Source organism: Macrosteles quadrilineatus, unplaced genomic scaffold (genome assembly GCF_028750875.1).
Source record: "Macrosteles quadrilineatus isolate MER2022 unplaced genomic scaffold, UCM_ALF_1.0 Scaffold_3__2_contigs__length_128488019, whole genome shotgun sequence".
Classification (NCBI taxonomy): Eukaryota; Metazoa; Arthropoda; class Insecta; order Hemiptera; family Cicadellidae; genus Macrosteles; species Macrosteles quadrilineatus.
This window is the reverse complement of record NW_026542596.1, coordinates 33,297,359-33,314,013: the sequence shown is the minus strand read 5'-3', so window position 1 is coordinate 33,314,013 and position 16,655 is coordinate 33,297,359. Positions and strand designations below refer to the sequence as shown.

Sequence of the window (16,655 nt, the reverse complement as noted above, 5' to 3'; positions counted from 1 at the left end):
AACCAAACATCTGTTTCAAAACAAACTGTTATTGTTTTTACTTTTCTTTGTTTACACTTATTTATTTAGCAATTAATGCAGTGAAATTGATATAAAGGATAGGTGTGACGATTTATGTGTAATGTGAATTTTATTGGATATTATCGTTTTATTTTAGGTCGTTTCTATTCAGACCTACTGGAAATTGTGTATAGTAGTTGTATTGTGGTGATAATAATTATGGAAGAGGCAGGTATGCTATGGAAGGTGGTATCGTTGACTAAGTCTATACACTTCTCAATTGACTATTACTCTCTCTACTGTAGGCTACTTATAATCAGTGTGCGTCTGTGCGAATCGGCTGCAAATCTCACTTCAACGCTTTTCACACCGTAAAAATTCAGAATTGCTGTTTTGTTGTAAAATTATCGGATTTAAAATGCATATCGTTTAGTCCTATGATGGAATAAAAACATATTTGGTCACACAACATTTGTATTTTTCACATTAAAACTGCAAGAAACTTTGTCTTTATATGTGTAAACTAGCTGATCTGAATTATACACGGTTTTAACCGACTACTGAATTCCCGTACGTAGGACGGGCTAACACCTCGTATTTATTTAAACTTATTTTGTTTAGTTTTTATTACAATTTCTACTTTATTAAACGTTTCTGTTAACAGGCGATTTGGATGGATTGGATATTAATATTATGTACGAAATGAGTTTAGAAGGTAAGCAACGAATATTATTTAATATAGTTTATCTTTTCTCGTTCACGCATCACAATTTAACACAAGTTTCAACTAATTAAATTAACTTAACACTCTATAAAACTACATTTATACTTTTGTTTTATGTTGTAATTTTTAAGTTTGAAATAATCTATTATTTTGAGCAGCCTTTTTCAAATTTTGAACTATTTAAAAAAGGATGGATATATTTTGTAGAGGTAAACAAGTTTAGAATAGATATTAAATTTATCAAAATATCGTTTATAAGAACATGTATCCAACTCATACTAGCTTTTACCGTGACGAAAGTTTTTCTTACACTGCTGATTGTTTTATTACAGGATGTGAAGATGGTGGTTCAATAGGGTGGAAAAAAGACAAAATAAACAATAATGAAGGTAAAAGATTAAATCGCAACAAAACTTATTTTGGTAGTTTTATATCATTGAAAAATATGCATATGAAATATAAATAAAATAATAAATAAAAACAATTCATAATAAGAAACGTCTACAACTTGCCTTTTATGTTAATATACTCAACGCATACTAGCTTCTAGCGTTACAAAAGTTATTCTTAGACTGCTGATTGTTTTATTACAGGATATCAAGATGGTGGTGTAATAGGTTTAGAAAAAGTCAAAATGAACAATGATAAAGGTAAGAAATTAAATTGTAAGAAAACCTATTTGGGTAGTTTTATACTGCTAAATAATATGCTCATAAAATTAAAGACAAAACCACTACTGTAAAAAGGTAATATATTGTGTTAATAAATACAAACAATTCATAATAAACTGTCACCATTGAAGACGGACATTTTTCCCTAGTTGTGTTTATTATTAATTGTAATATCATGTTAACATTCCTGTTATTGAACATTCCTGTTAGCATTAAAAATAAAATAAATAAATAAATAAATAATAAGATACGTCTACAACTTGCGTTTTATGTAAAATAATTATATTATTATCTTTGAGCAGTAGTTGTTTCGTTCTGCCAATGGTGCATGGTAGCACGGGTGGCTAAACTCTACACATTCCAGTAAAATGTTGAGATCTCTCTACATACGCAGTATCAAATTCCTTTGATATCCAATCAAAATTCAATTTCAATAATTTTTAATTATTGGATGGATTTGTAATAATAAAATTGAGATCAATAATTGTTGTGGCTTAACTCTTCTAGAGGGATAACCTAATGCCTAAGGTTATCTTACGCTTTTGAAAGTCGACTCCTTTACTGAGTTTAACATGGCTTAAATTACTTTTGAAAACTATTTAAATATTTGTTTGAAATAGATAGAGAATGCTAAGAATATTAAAAGAAATTTTCTTTTAACGACGGAACCTTTTACGGAATAGTATATACGAAAAGAATTTAAAAGCTAAGCTGCGACTATTATTTAAAATTTTTTAATTTATTGAAATAACGTAACAGTCGATAAACACACAATTTATACTTTTTTTATCGCTTAGATTTTTATGTTTCAAATAATCTATTATTTTAAGCAACCTTTTTTTCAAATTTTAAACTATATTAATGTAAGGATGGATATATTTTATAGACGTAAAAAAGTTAATAAAAACAGGTTTAAAAAAATTATCAAAATATCATTTATAAAATCATGTATCCAACTCATTCTATTATCTACCGTGACAAAAGTTATTCTTAGACTGCTGATTGTTTTATTACAGGATATGAGGATGTTGGTTCAATGGGGTGGAAAAAAGACAAAATGAACAATGATGAAGGTAAAAAATTAAATCATAACAAAACCTATTTGGGTAGTTTTATATCGCTAAAAAATATGCCCATGAAATATAAATAAAATAATAAATTAAAAGAATTCATAATAAGAAACGTCTACAACTTGCCTTTTTTATTAATTAATTATAGTGTTATCTTTGAGCAGTAGGTGTCCCGTTATGCCGATTGTGCATAGTAGCTCAGGTGGCTAAGACTTTACACAGTCCAGTAAAATGTTGAGGTCTCACTACATACACAGTATCAAATTCCGTGTATATCTAATCAAAATTAAGTTAAATAACTTTTTATTATTGGATAGCTGTTAATAGATAAATTGAGATTATTATTTGTTACAATATATTATAAAAAATTATCAAAATATGATTTATAAAAAGATGTATCCAACTCATACTTGCTTCTAGCGTTACATAAGTTATTCATAGACTGCTGATTGTTATATTACAGGATATGAAGATGGTGGTTCAATGGTGTGGAAAATTGACCAAATGAACAATGATGGAGGTAAAAAATGAAATCGTAACAAAACTTATTTGGATAGTTTTATATCGCTAAGAAAAATGCAAATGAAATATAAATTAAATAATAAATAAAAAGAATTCATAATAAGAAACGACAAAAACTTGCCTTTTATGGTAATTAACTATAGTATTATCTTTGAGCAGTAGTTGTTTCGTTCTTCCAATGGTGCATGGTAGCACGGGTGGCTAAACTCTACACATTCCAGTAAAATGTTGAGGTCTCTCTACATACGCAGTATCAAATCCCGTTTATATCTAATCAAAATTAAGTTAAATAACTTTGTATTATTGGATAGCTGTTAATAGATAAATTAAGATTATTATTTGTTAACGTAACAGTCGATAAAAACACAATTTCTACTTTTGTTTATTGTTTTGATTTTTAAGTTTTAAATAATCTATTATTTTAAGAAACCTTTTTCATACTTTAAACTATATTAATGTAAGGATGGATATATTTTATAGACGTAATAAGTTAAGAATGGGTTAAAAAAAATTATCAAAATATCATATATAAAATCATGTATCCAACTCATTCTATTTCCTACCGTGACGAAAGTTATTTTTAGACTGCTGATTGATTTATTACAGGATATGAAGATGGTGGTTCAATGGTGTGGAAAATAGACCAAATGAACAATGATGGAGGTAAAAAATGAAATCGTAACAAAACTTATTTGGATAGTTTTATATCGCTAAGAAAAATGCAAATGAAATATAAATTAAATAATAAATAAAAAGAATCCATAATAAGAAACGTCAAAAACTTGCCTTTTATGGTAATTAATTATAGTGTTATCTTTGAGCAGTAGGTGTCCTGTTCTGCCGATTGTGCATGGTAGCTCAGGTGGCTAAGACTTTAGTCAGTCCAGTAAAATGTTGAGGTCTCACTACATACACAGTATCAAATCCCGTGTATATCTAATCAAAATTAAGTTGAATAACTTTTTATTATTGGATAGCTGTTAATAGATAAATTGAGATTATTATTTGTTGTAAAATAACTATTCTAGAGGGATAAGCTAATGTCAATGTTATCTTACGCTTTTGGAAGCCGACTACTTTACTGAGTTTAACATGGTTTCATTTACTTTCAAAAACTATTTGTTTTTTTTTGTTTTTTTAAATAGATAGAGAATGCGTAGAATGTTAAAAGCAAAATTTATTCTTACGACAGCAACTTTTACGGAATGGTATATACAAAAAGAGTTTAAAAGCTAAGCAGTGAATATTTTTTAAATTTTTTACATTTATTATATTTTATTATATATATTATATTATATTATATTATATTATATATTATTTATTATATATTATTTTTATTTAAATTAACGTAACAGTCGATTAAACCCCAATTTCTACTTTTGTTTTATGTTTTAATTTTATAGTTTAAAATAATCTATTATTAAAAATTATCAAAATATAATTTATAAAAACATGTATCAAAGTCGTACTAGCTTCTAGCATTACATAAGTTATTCTTAGACTGCTGATTTTTTTATTACAGGATATCAAGATGGTGGTGTAAGAGGTTGGGAAAAAGTCAAAATGAACAATGATGAAGGTAAGAAATTAAATTTTAAGAAGACCTATTTGGGCACTTTTATATTGCTAAATAATATGCACATGAAATTAAAAACAAAACTACTACAGTAAAAAAGTCATATATTGTGTTAATAAATACAAACAATTCATAATAAGATACGTCTACAACTTGCGTTTTATGTAAAATAATTATAGTATTTTCTTTGAGCAGTAGTTTTTACGTTCTGCCAATGGTGCATGGTAGCACGGGTGGCTAAGACTCTACACATTCCAGTAAAATGTTGAGATCTCTCTACATACGCAGTATCAAATCCCGTTGATATCCAATTTAAAATTTAATTTAATAATTTTTAATTATTCGGTGGATTTGTAATAAAATAATTGAGATCATTAATTGTTGTGGCTTAACTCGTCTAAAGGGATAACCTAATGCCAAGGTTATCTTACGCTTTTGGAAGTCGACTACTTTACTGAGTTTAACATGGTTATTATTACTTTCGAAAACTATTTAAATATTTTTTTTTTATAGATCGAGAATGCTAAGAATATTAATAGTAAATTTTCTTTTACGACGGAACCCTTTACGGAATGGTATATACGAAAACAATTTAAAAGCTAAGACGCAAATATTATTTAAAAAATTTTAATTTATTTAAATAACGTATGAGTCGATAAAAACACAATTTCTACTTTTGTTTATTGTTTTGATTTGTAAGTTTTAAATAATCTATTATTTTAAACAACCTTTTTCATATTTTAAACTATATTAATGTAAGGATGGATATATTTTATAGACGTAAAAAGTTAAGAATGGGTCAAAAAAATTATCAAAATATCATCTATAAAATCATGTATCCAACTCATTTTATTTCCTACCGTGACGAAAGTTATTCTTAGACTGCTGATTGATTTATTACAGGATATGAAGATGGTGGTTCAATGGTGTGGAAAATTGACCAAATGAACAATGATGGAGGTAAAAAATGAAATCGTAACAAAACTTATTTGGATAGTTTTATATCGCTAAGAAAAATGCAAATGAAATATAAATTAAATAATAAATAAAAAGAATTCATAATAAGAAACGACAAAAACTTGCCTTTTATGGTAATTAACTATAGTGTTATCTTTGAGCAGTAGTTGTCCCGTTCTGCCGATTGTGCATGGTAGCTCAGGTGGCTAAGACTTTACACAGTCCAGTAAAATGTTGAGGTCTATCTACATACGCAGTAAAAAATCCCGTTTATATCTAATCAAAATTAAGTTGAATAACTTTTTATTATTGGATAGCTGTTAATAGATAAATTGAGATTATTATTTGTTGTAAAATAACTATTCTAGAGGGATAAGCTAATGTCAATGTTATCTTACGCTTTTGGAAGCCGACTACTTTACTGAGTTTAACATGGTTTCATTTACTTTCAAAAACTATTTAATTTTTTTTTTTTATAGATAGAGAATGCGTAGAATGTTAAAAGCAAAATTTATTCTTACGACAGCAACTTTTACGGAATGGTATATACAAAAAGAGTTTAAAAGCTAAGCAGTGAATATTTTTTAAATTTTTTTACATTTATTTAATTAACGTAACAGTCGATTAAACCCCAATTTCTACTTTTGTTTTATGTTTTAATTTTATAGTTTAAAATAATCTATTATTAAAAATTATCAAAATATAATTTATAAAAACATGTATCCAACTCATACAAGCTTATAGCGTTACATAAGTTATTCTTAGACTGCTCATTGTTCTATTACAGGATATCAAGATGGCGGTGCAATATGTTCGGGAAATGTCAAAATGAACAATGATGAAGGTAAGAAATTAAATTATAAGAAAACCTATTTGGGTAGTTTCATATTGCTAAAAAATATGCTCATGAAATTAAAGACAAAACCACTACTGTAAAAAGGTCATATATTGTGTTAATAAATACAAACAATTCAGAATAAAAACAAAAAAAAAAAACAACAAATCAGTCTACAACTTGCGTTTTATGTAAAATAATTATAGTATTATCTTTGAGCAGTAGTTGTTTCGTTCTGCCAATGGTGCATGGTAGCTCGGGTGGCTACGACTCTACACATTCCAGTAAAATGTTGAGATCTCTCTACATACGCAGTATCAAATTCCGTTTATATCCAATCAAAATTCAATTTCAATAATTTTTAATTATTGGATGGATTTGTAATAATAAAATTGAGATCAATAACTGTTGTGGCTTAACTCTTCTAGAGGGATAACCTAATGCGTAAGGTTTTCTTACGCTTTTGGAAGTCGACTACTTTACTGAGTTTAACATGGTTTAAATTACTTTCGAAAACTATTTAAATATTTTTTTTGAAATAGATAGAGAATGCTTAGAATATTGATGGAAAATTTGTCTTTTTACAACGGAACCTTTTACGGAATGTTATATACGAAAACAATTTAAAAGCTAAGCAGCGAATATTATTATTTAAAAATTTTTAATTTATTTAAATAACGTAACACTCGATAAAAACACAATTTCTACTTTTGTTTATTGTTTTGATTTTTAAGTTTTAAATAAACTATTATTTTATGCAATCTTTTTCATATTTTAAACTATATTAATGTACGGATGGATATATTTTATAGACGTAAAAAGTTAAGAATGGGTTAAAAAAATTATCATAATATCATCTATAAAATCATGTATCCAACTCATTCTATTTCCTTCCATGACGAAAGTTATTTTTAGACTGCTGATTGTTTTATTACAGGATATGAAGATGGTGGTTCAAAGGGGTGGAAAAAATACAAAATGAACAGTGATGAAGGTAAAAAATTAAATCGTAAAAAAACTCATTTGGGTAGTTTTATATCGCTAAGAAATATGCACATGAAATATAAATAAAATAATAAATAAAAACAATTCATAATAAGAAACGTCAAAAACTTGCCTTTTATGGTAATTAATTATAGTGTTATCTTTGAGCAGTAGGTGTCCTGTTCTGCCGATTGTGCATGGTAGCTCAGGTGGCTAAGACTTTACACAGTCCAGTAAAATGTTGAGGTCTCTCTGCATACATAGTATCAAATCCCGTGTATATCTAATCAAAATGAAGTTAAATAACTTTTTATTATTGGATAGCTGTTAATAGATAAATTGAGATTATTATTTGTTGTGGGATAACTATTCTAGAGGGATAAGCTAATGTCAAGGTTATCTTACACTTTTGGATGCCGACTACTTTACTGAGTTTAACATGGTTTTATTTACTTTCGATAACTATTTAAGTATATATATATTTTTTTTTAAATAGATAGAGAATGCGTAGAATGTTAAAAGTAAAATTTATGCTTACGACAGAAAATTTTAAGGAATTTTTTTTCCAAAATAATACAAAAGCTAACAGTGAATATTTTTCAAATTTTTCAAATTTTTTTAATTTTTTTAATTAACGAAACAGTCGATAAAAACCAAATTTCTACTTTTAGTTTATGTTTTAATTTTTAAGTTTAAAATAATCTATTATTATTTTAAGTAACATTTATTAATTTTTGAACTTTTTTTATGTATAAATGGATATATTTTATAGACGTAAAGGATCTAAGAATGGGTTTAAAAAATTATCAAAATATAATTTATAAAAACATGTATCTAACTTATACTAGCTTATAGCGTTACATAAGTTATTCTTAGACTTCTGATTGTTTTATTACATGATATCAAGATATCGCTGATGGATGGACAAGAGGCAAAATGAACAATGAAGAAGGTAAGAAATAAAATTGTAAGAAAACCTATTTGGTTAGTTTTATATTGCTAATTAATATGCACATGAAATGAAAAACAAAACCACTACTGTAAAAGAGGTCATCTATTCTGTTAATAAATACAAACATTTCTTAATAAGATACGTCTACAACTTGCGTTTTATGTAAAATAATTATAGTATTATCTTTGGGCAGTAGTTGTTTCGTTCTGCCAATGGTGCATGGTAGCTCGGGTGGCTAAGACTCCACACATTCCAGTAAAATGTTGAGATCTCTCTACATACGCAGTATCAAATCCCGTTGATATGCAATCAAAATTCAATTTCAATAATTTTTAATTATTGAATAGATTTGTAATAATAAAATTCAGATAATTAATTGTTGAGGCTTAACTCTTCTAGAGGGATAACCTAATGCCTAAGGTTATCTTACGCTTTTGGAAGTCGACTACTTTACTGAGTTTAACATGGTTAAAATTACTTTCGAAAACTATTTAAATATTTTTTTGAAATAGATAGAGAATGCTTAGAATATTAATAGAAAGTTTGTCTTTTTACGACGGAACCTTTTACGGACTGTTATATACGAAAACAATTTAAAAGCTAAGCAGCGAATATTATTATTTAAAAAAAATTAATTTATTTAAATAACGTAACACTCGATAAAAACACAATTTCTACTTTTGTTTATTGTTTTGATTTTTAAGTTTTAAATAAACTATTATTTTAAGCAATCTTTTTCATATTTTAAACTATATTAATGTACGGATGGATATATTTTATAGACGTAAAAAGTTAAGAATGGGTTAAAAAAATTATCATAATATCATCTATAAAATCATGTATCCAACTCATTCTATTTCCTTCCATGACGAATGTTATTTTTAGACTGCTGATTGTTTTATTACAGGATATGAAGATGGTGGTTCAAAGGGGTGGAAAAAAGACAAAATGAACAGTGATGAAGGTAAAAAATTAAATCGTAAAAAAACTCATTTGGGTAGTTTTATATCGCTAAGAAATATGCACATGAAATATAAATAAAATAATAAATAAAAACAATTCATAATAAGAAACGTCAAAAACTTGCCTTTTATGGTAATTAATTATAGTGTTATCTTTGAGCAGTAGGTGTCCTGTTCTGCCGATTGTGCATGGTAGCTCAGGTGGCTAAGACTTTACACAGTCCAGTAAAATGTTGAGGTCTCTCTGCATACATAGTATCAAATCCCGTGTATATCTAATCAAAATTAAGTTAAATAACTTTTTATTATTGGATAGCTGTTAATAGATAAATTGAGATTATTATTTGTTGTGGGATAACTATTCTAGAGGGATAAGCTAATGTCAAGGTTATCTAACACTTTTGGATGGCGACTACTTTACTGAGTTTAACATGGTTTTATTTACTTTCGAAAACTATTTAAGTATATATATATATATATTTTTTTAAATAGATAGAGAATGCGTAGAATGTTAAAAGTAAAATTCATGCTTACGACAGAAAATTTTAAGGATTTTTTTTTCCAAAATAATACAAAAGCTAACAGTGAATATTTTTCAAATTTTTCAAATTTTTTTAATTAACGAAACAGTCGATAAAAACCAAATTTCTACTTTTAGTTTATGTTTTAATTTTTAAGTTTCAAATAATCTATTATTTTAAGCAACATTTATTAATTTTTGAACTTTTTTTATGTATAAATGGATATATTTTATAGACGTAAAGGATCTAAGAATGGGTTTAAAAAATTATCAAAATATAATTTATAAAAACATGTATCTAACTTATACTAGCTTATAGCGTTACATAAGTTATTCTTAGACTTCTGATTGTTTTATTACATGATATCAAGATATCGCTGATGGATGGACAAGAGGCAAAATGAACAATGAAGAAGGTAAGAAATTAAATTGTAAGAAAACCTATTTGGTTAGTTTTATATTGCTAATTAATATGCACATGAAATTAAAAACAAAACCACTACTGTAAAAGAGGTCATCTATTCTGTTAATAAATACAAACATTTCATAATAAGATACGTCTACAACTTGCGTTTTATGTAAAATAATTATAGTATTATATTTGGGCAGTAGTTGTTTCGTTCTGCCAATGGTGCATGGTAGCTCGGGTGGCTAAGACTCCACACATTCCAGTAAAATGTTGAGATCTCTCTACATACGCAGTATCAAATCCCGTTGATATGCAATCATAATTCAATTTCAATAATTTTTAAATATTGAATAGATTTGTAATAATAAAATTTAGATCATTAATTGTTGAGGCTTAACTCTTCTAGAGGGATAACCTAATGCCTAAGGTTATCTTACGCTTTTGGAAGTCGACTACTTTACTGAGTTTAACATGGTTAAAATTACTTTCGAAAACTATTTAAATATTTTTTTGAAATAGATAGAGAATGCTTAGAATATTAATAGAAAATTTGTCTTTTTACGACGGAACCTTTTACGGAATGTTATATACGAAAACAATTTAAAAGCTAAGCAGCGAATATTATTATTTAAAAATTTTTAATTTATTTAAATAACGTAACACTCGATAAAAACACAATTTCTTCTTTTGTTTATTGTTTTGATTTTTAAGTTTTAAATAAACTATTATTTTAAGCAATCTTTTTCATATTTTAAACTATATTAATGTACGGATGGATATATTTTATAGACGTAAAAAGTTAAGAATGGGTTAAAAAAATTATCATAATATCATCTATAAAATCATGTATCAGACTCATTCTATTTCCTTCCATGACGAAAGTTATTTTTAGACTGCTGATTGTTTTATTACAGGATATGAAGATGGTGGTTCAAAGGGGTGGAAAAAATACAAAATGAACAGTGATGAAGGTAAAAAATTAAATCGTAAAAAAACTCATTTGGGTTGTTTTATATCGCTAAGAAATATGCACATGAAATATAAATAAAATAATAAATAAAAACAATTCATAATAAGAAACGTCAAAAACTTGCCTTTTATGGTAATTAATTATAGTGTTATCTTTGAGCAGTAGGTGTCCTGTTCTACCGATTGTGCATGGTAGCTCAGGTGGCTAAGACTTTACACAGTCCAGTAAAATGTTGAGGTCTCTCTGCATACATAGTATCAAATCCCGTGTATATCTAATAAAAATTAAGTTAAATAACTTTTTATTATTGGATAGCTGTTAATAGATAAATTGAGATTATTATTTGTTGTGGGATAACTATTCTAGAGGGATAAGCTAATGTCAAGGTTATCTTACACTTTTGGATGCCGACTACTTTACTGAGTTTAACATGGTTTTATTTACTTTCGAAAACTATTTAAGTATATATATATATTTTTTTTAAATAGATAGAGAATGCGTAGAATGTTAAAAGTAAAATTTATGCTCACGACAGAAAATTTTAAGGAATTTTTTTTCCAAAATAATACAAAAGCTAACAGTGAATATTTTTCAAATTTTTCAAATTTTTTTAATTAACGAAACAGTCGATAAAAACCAAATTTCTACTTTTAGTTTATGTTTTAATTTTTAAGTTTAAAATAATCTATTATTTTAAGCAACATTTATTAATTTTTGAACTTTTTTTATGTATAAATGGATATATTTTATAGACGTAAAAGATCTAAGAATGGGTTTAAAAAATTATCAAAATATAATTTATAAAAACATGTATCTAACTTATACTAGCTTATAGCGTTACATAAGTTATTCTTAGACTTCTGATTGTTTTATTACATGATATCAAGATATCGATGATGGATGGACAAGAGGCAAAATGAACAATGAAGAAGGTAAGAAATTAAATTGTAAGAAAACCTATTTGGTTAGTTTTATATTGCTAATTAATATGCACATGAAATTAAAAACAAAACCACTACTGTAAAAGAGGTCATCTATTCTGTTAATAAATACAAACATTTCATAATAAGATACGTCTACAACTTGCGTTTTATGTAAAATAATTATAGTATTATCTTTGGGCAGTAGTTGTTTCGTACTGCCAATGGTGCATGGTAGCTCGGGTGGCTAAGACTCCACACATTCCAGTAAAATGTTGAGATCTCTCTACATACGCAGTATCAAATTCCGTTGATATGCAATCAAAATTCAATTTCAATAATTTTTAATTTTTGAATAGATTTGTAATAATAAAATTTAGATCATTAATTGTTGAGGCTTAACTCTTCTAGAGGGATAACCTAATGCCTAAGGTTATCTTACGCTTTTGGAAGTCGACTACTTTACTGAGTTTAACATGGTTAAAATTACTTTCGAAAACTATTTAAATATTTTTTTGAAATAGATAGAGAATGCTTAGAATATTAATAGAAAATTTGTCTTTTTACGACGGAACCTTTTACGGAATGTTATATACGAAAACAATTTAAAAGCTAAGCAGCGAATATTATTATTTAAAAATTTTTAATTTATTTAAATAACGTAACACTCGATAAAAACACAATTTCTTCTTTTGTTTATTGTTTTGATTTTTAAGTTTTAAATAAACTATTATTTTAAGCAATCTTTTTCATATTTTAAACTATATTAATGTACGGATGGATATATTTTATAGACGTAAAAAGTTAAGAATGGGTTAAAAAAATTATCATAATATCATCTATAAAATCATGTATCAGACTCATTCTATTTCCTTCCATGACGAAAGTTATTTTTAGACTGCTGATTGTTTTATTACAGGATATGAAGATGGTGGTTCAAAGGGGTGGAAAAAATACAAAATGAACAGTGATGAAGGTAAAAAATTAAATCGTAAAAAACTCATTTGGGTAGTTTTATATCGCTAAGAAATATGCACATGAAATATAAATAAAATAATAAATAAAAACAATTCATAATAAGAAACGTCAAAAACTTGCCTTTTATGGTAATTAATTATAGTGTTATCTTTGAGCAGTAGGTGTCCTGTTCTACCGATTGTGCATGGTAGCTCAGGTGGCTAAGACTTTACACAGTCCAGTAAAATGTTGAGGTCTCTCTGCATACATAGTATCAAATCCCGTGTATATCTAATAAAAATTAAGTTAAATAACTTTTTATTATTGGATAGCTGTTAATAGATAAATTGAGATTATTATTTGTTGTGGGATAACTATTCTAGAGGGATAAGCTAATGTCAAGGTTATCTTACACTTTTGGATGCCGACTACTTTACTGAGTTTAACATGGTTTTATTTACTTTCGAAAACTATTTAAGTATATATATATATTTTTTTTAAATAGATAGAGAATGCGTAGAATGTTAAAAGTAAAATTTATGCTCACGACAGAAAATTTTAAGGATTTTTTTTCCAAAATAATACAAAAGCTAACAGTGAATATTTTTCAAATTTTTCAAATTTTTTTAATTAACGAAACAGTCGATAAAAACCAAATTTCTACTTTTAGTTTATGTTTTAATTTTTAAGTTTAAAATAATCTATTATTTTAAGCAACATTTATTAATTTTTGAACTTTTTTTATGTATAAATGGATATATTTTATAGACGTAAAAGATCTAAGAATGGGTTTAAAAAATTATCAAAATATAATTTATAAAAACATGTATCTAACTTATACTAGCTTATAGCGTTACATAAGTTATTCTTAGACTTCTGATTGTTTTATTACATGATATCAAGATATCGCTGATGGATGGACAAGAGGCAAAATGAACAATGAAGAAGGTAAGAAATTAAATTGTAAGAAAACCTATTTGGTTAGTTTTATATTGCTAATTAATATGCACATGAAATTAAAAACAAAACCACTACTGTAAAAGAGGTCATCTATTCTGTTAATAAATACAAACATTTCATAATAAGATACGTCTACAACTTGCGTTTTATGTAAAATAATTATAGTATTATCTTTGGGCAGTAGTTGTTTCGTTCTGCCAATGGTGCATGGTAGCTCGGGTGGCTAAGACTCCACACATTCCAGTAAAATGTTGAGATCTCTCTACATACGCAGTATCAAATTCCGTTGATATGCAATCAAAATTCAATTTCAATAATTTTTAATTTTTGAATAGATTTGTAATAATAAAATTTAGATCATTAATTGTTGAGGCTTAACTCTTCTAGAGGGATAACCTAATGCCTAAGGTTATCTTACGCTTTTGGAAGTCGACTACTTTACTGAGTTTAACATGGTTAAAATTACTTTCGAAAACTATTTAAATATTTTTTTGAAATAGATAGAGAATGCTTAGAATATTAATAGAAAGTTTGTCTTTTTACGATGGAACCTTTTACGGAATGTTATATACGAAAACAATTTAAAAGCTAAGCAGCGAATATTATTATTTAAAAAAAATTAATTTATTTAAATAACGTAACACTCGATAAAAACACAATTTCTACTTTTGTTTATTGTTTTGATTTTTAAGTTTTAAATAAACTATTATTTTAAGCAATCTTTTTCATATTTTAAACTATATTAATGTACGGATGGATATATTTTATAGACGTAAAAAGTTAAGAATGGGTTAAAAAAATTATCATAATATCATCTATAAAATCATGTATCCAACTCATTCTATTTCCTTCCATGACGAAAGTTATTTTTAGACTGCTGATTGTTTTATTACAGGATATGAAGATGGTGGTTCAAAGGGGTGGAAAAAATACAAAATGAACAGTGATGAAGGTAAAAAATTAAATCGTAAAAAAACTCATTTGGGTAGTTTTATATCGCTAAGAAATATGCACATGAAATATAAATAAAATAATAAATAAAAACAATTCATAATAAGAAACGTCAAAAACTTGCCTTTTATGGTAATTAATTATAGTGTTATCTTTGAGCAGTAGGTGTCCTGTTCTGCCGATTGTGCATGGTAGCTCAGGTGGCTAAGACTTTACACAGTCCAGTAAAATGTTGAGGTCTCTCTGCATACATAGTATCAAATCCCGTGTATATCTAATCAAAATTAAGTTAAATAACTTTTTATTATTGGATAGCTGTTAATAGATAAATTGAGATTATTATTTGTTGTGGGATAACTATTCTAGAGGGATAAGCTAATGTCAAGGTTATCTTACACTTTTGGATGCCGACTACTTTACTGAGTTTAACATGGTTTTATTTACTTTCGAAAACTATTTAAGTATATATATTTTTTTTAAATAGATAGAGAATGCGTAGAATGTTAAAAGTAAAATTTATGCTTACGACAGAAAATTTTAAGGAATTTTTTTTCCAAAATAATACAAAAGCTAACAGTGAATATTTTTCAAATTTTTCAAATTTTTTTAATTAACGAAACAGTCGATAAAAACCAAATTTCTACTTTAATTTATGTTTTAATTTTTAAGTTTCAAATAATCTATTATTTTAAGCAACATTTATTAATTTTTGAACTTTTTTTATGTATAAATGGATATATTTTATAGACGTAAAGGATCTAAGAATGGGTTTAAAAAATTATCAAAATATAATTTATAAAAACATGTATCTAACTTATACTAGCTTATAGCGTTACATAAGTTATTCTTAGACTTCTGATTGTTTTATTACATGATATCAAGATATCGCTGATGGATGGACAAGAGGCAAAATGAACAATGAAGAAGGTAAGAAATTAAATTGTAAGAAAACCTATTTGGTTAGTTTTATATTGCTAATTAATATGCACATGAAATTAAAAACAAAACCACTACTGTAAAAGAGGTCATCTATTCTGTTAATAAATACAAACATTTCATAATAAGATACGTCTACAACTTGCGTTTTATGTAAAATAATTATAGTATTATCTTTGGGCAGTAGTTGTTTCGTTCTGCCAATGGTGCATGGTAGCTCGGGTGGCTAAGACTCCACACATTCCAGTAAAATGTTGAGATCTCTCTACATACGCAGTTTCAAATTCCGTTGATATGCAATCATAATTCAATTTCAATAATTTTTAATTATTGAATAGATTTGTAATAATAAAATTTAGATCATTAATTGTTGAGGCTTAACTCTTCTAGAGGGATAACCTAATGCCTAAGGTTATCTTACGCTTTTGGAAGTCGACTACTTTACTGAGTTTAACATGGTTAAAATTACTTTCGAAAACTATTTAAATATTTTTTTGAAATAGATAGAGAATGCTTAGAATATTAATAGAAAATTTGTCTTTTTACGACGGAACCTTTTACGGAATGTTATATACGAAAAAAATTTAAAAGCTAAGCAGCGAATATTATTTAAAAAAATTTTAATTTATTTAAATAACGTAACAGTCGATAAAAACACAATTTCTACTTTTGTTTATTGTTTTGATTTTTAAGTTTTAAATAATCTATTATTTTAAGCAACCTTTTTCAAATTTTAAACTATATTAATGTAAGGATGGATATATTTTATATGCGTAAAA

The 16,655-nt window shown here is 26.4% G+C and overlaps 1 protein-coding gene across 1 annotated transcript in view; it reads left to right on the top strand.

Moving 5' to 3' along the window:
- Nucleotides 1-16,655, top strand: part of LOC128989094 (uncharacterized protein DDB_G0290685-like) — a 65,734-nt gene that overhangs the window by 5,130 nt on the left and 43,949 nt on the right. The window contains exons 6-15 of the mRNA XM_054410953.1: nucleotides 665-715; nucleotides 1,057-1,113; nucleotides 1,318-1,374; nucleotides 2,412-2,468; nucleotides 2,929-2,985; nucleotides 4,510-4,566; nucleotides 5,467-5,523; nucleotides 6,308-6,364; nucleotides 7,293-7,349; nucleotides 9,199-9,255. Coding sequence (XP_054266928.1) covers nucleotides 665-715; nucleotides 1,057-1,113; nucleotides 1,318-1,374; nucleotides 2,412-2,468; nucleotides 2,929-2,985; nucleotides 4,510-4,566; nucleotides 5,467-5,523; nucleotides 6,308-6,364; nucleotides 7,293-7,349; nucleotides 9,199-9,255 — 564 coding nt within the window. The remainder of the gene's footprint in view (nucleotides 1-664; nucleotides 716-1,056; nucleotides 1,114-1,317; nucleotides 1,375-2,411; nucleotides 2,469-2,928; nucleotides 2,986-4,509; nucleotides 4,567-5,466; nucleotides 5,524-6,307; nucleotides 6,365-7,292; nucleotides 7,350-9,198; nucleotides 9,256-16,655) is intronic.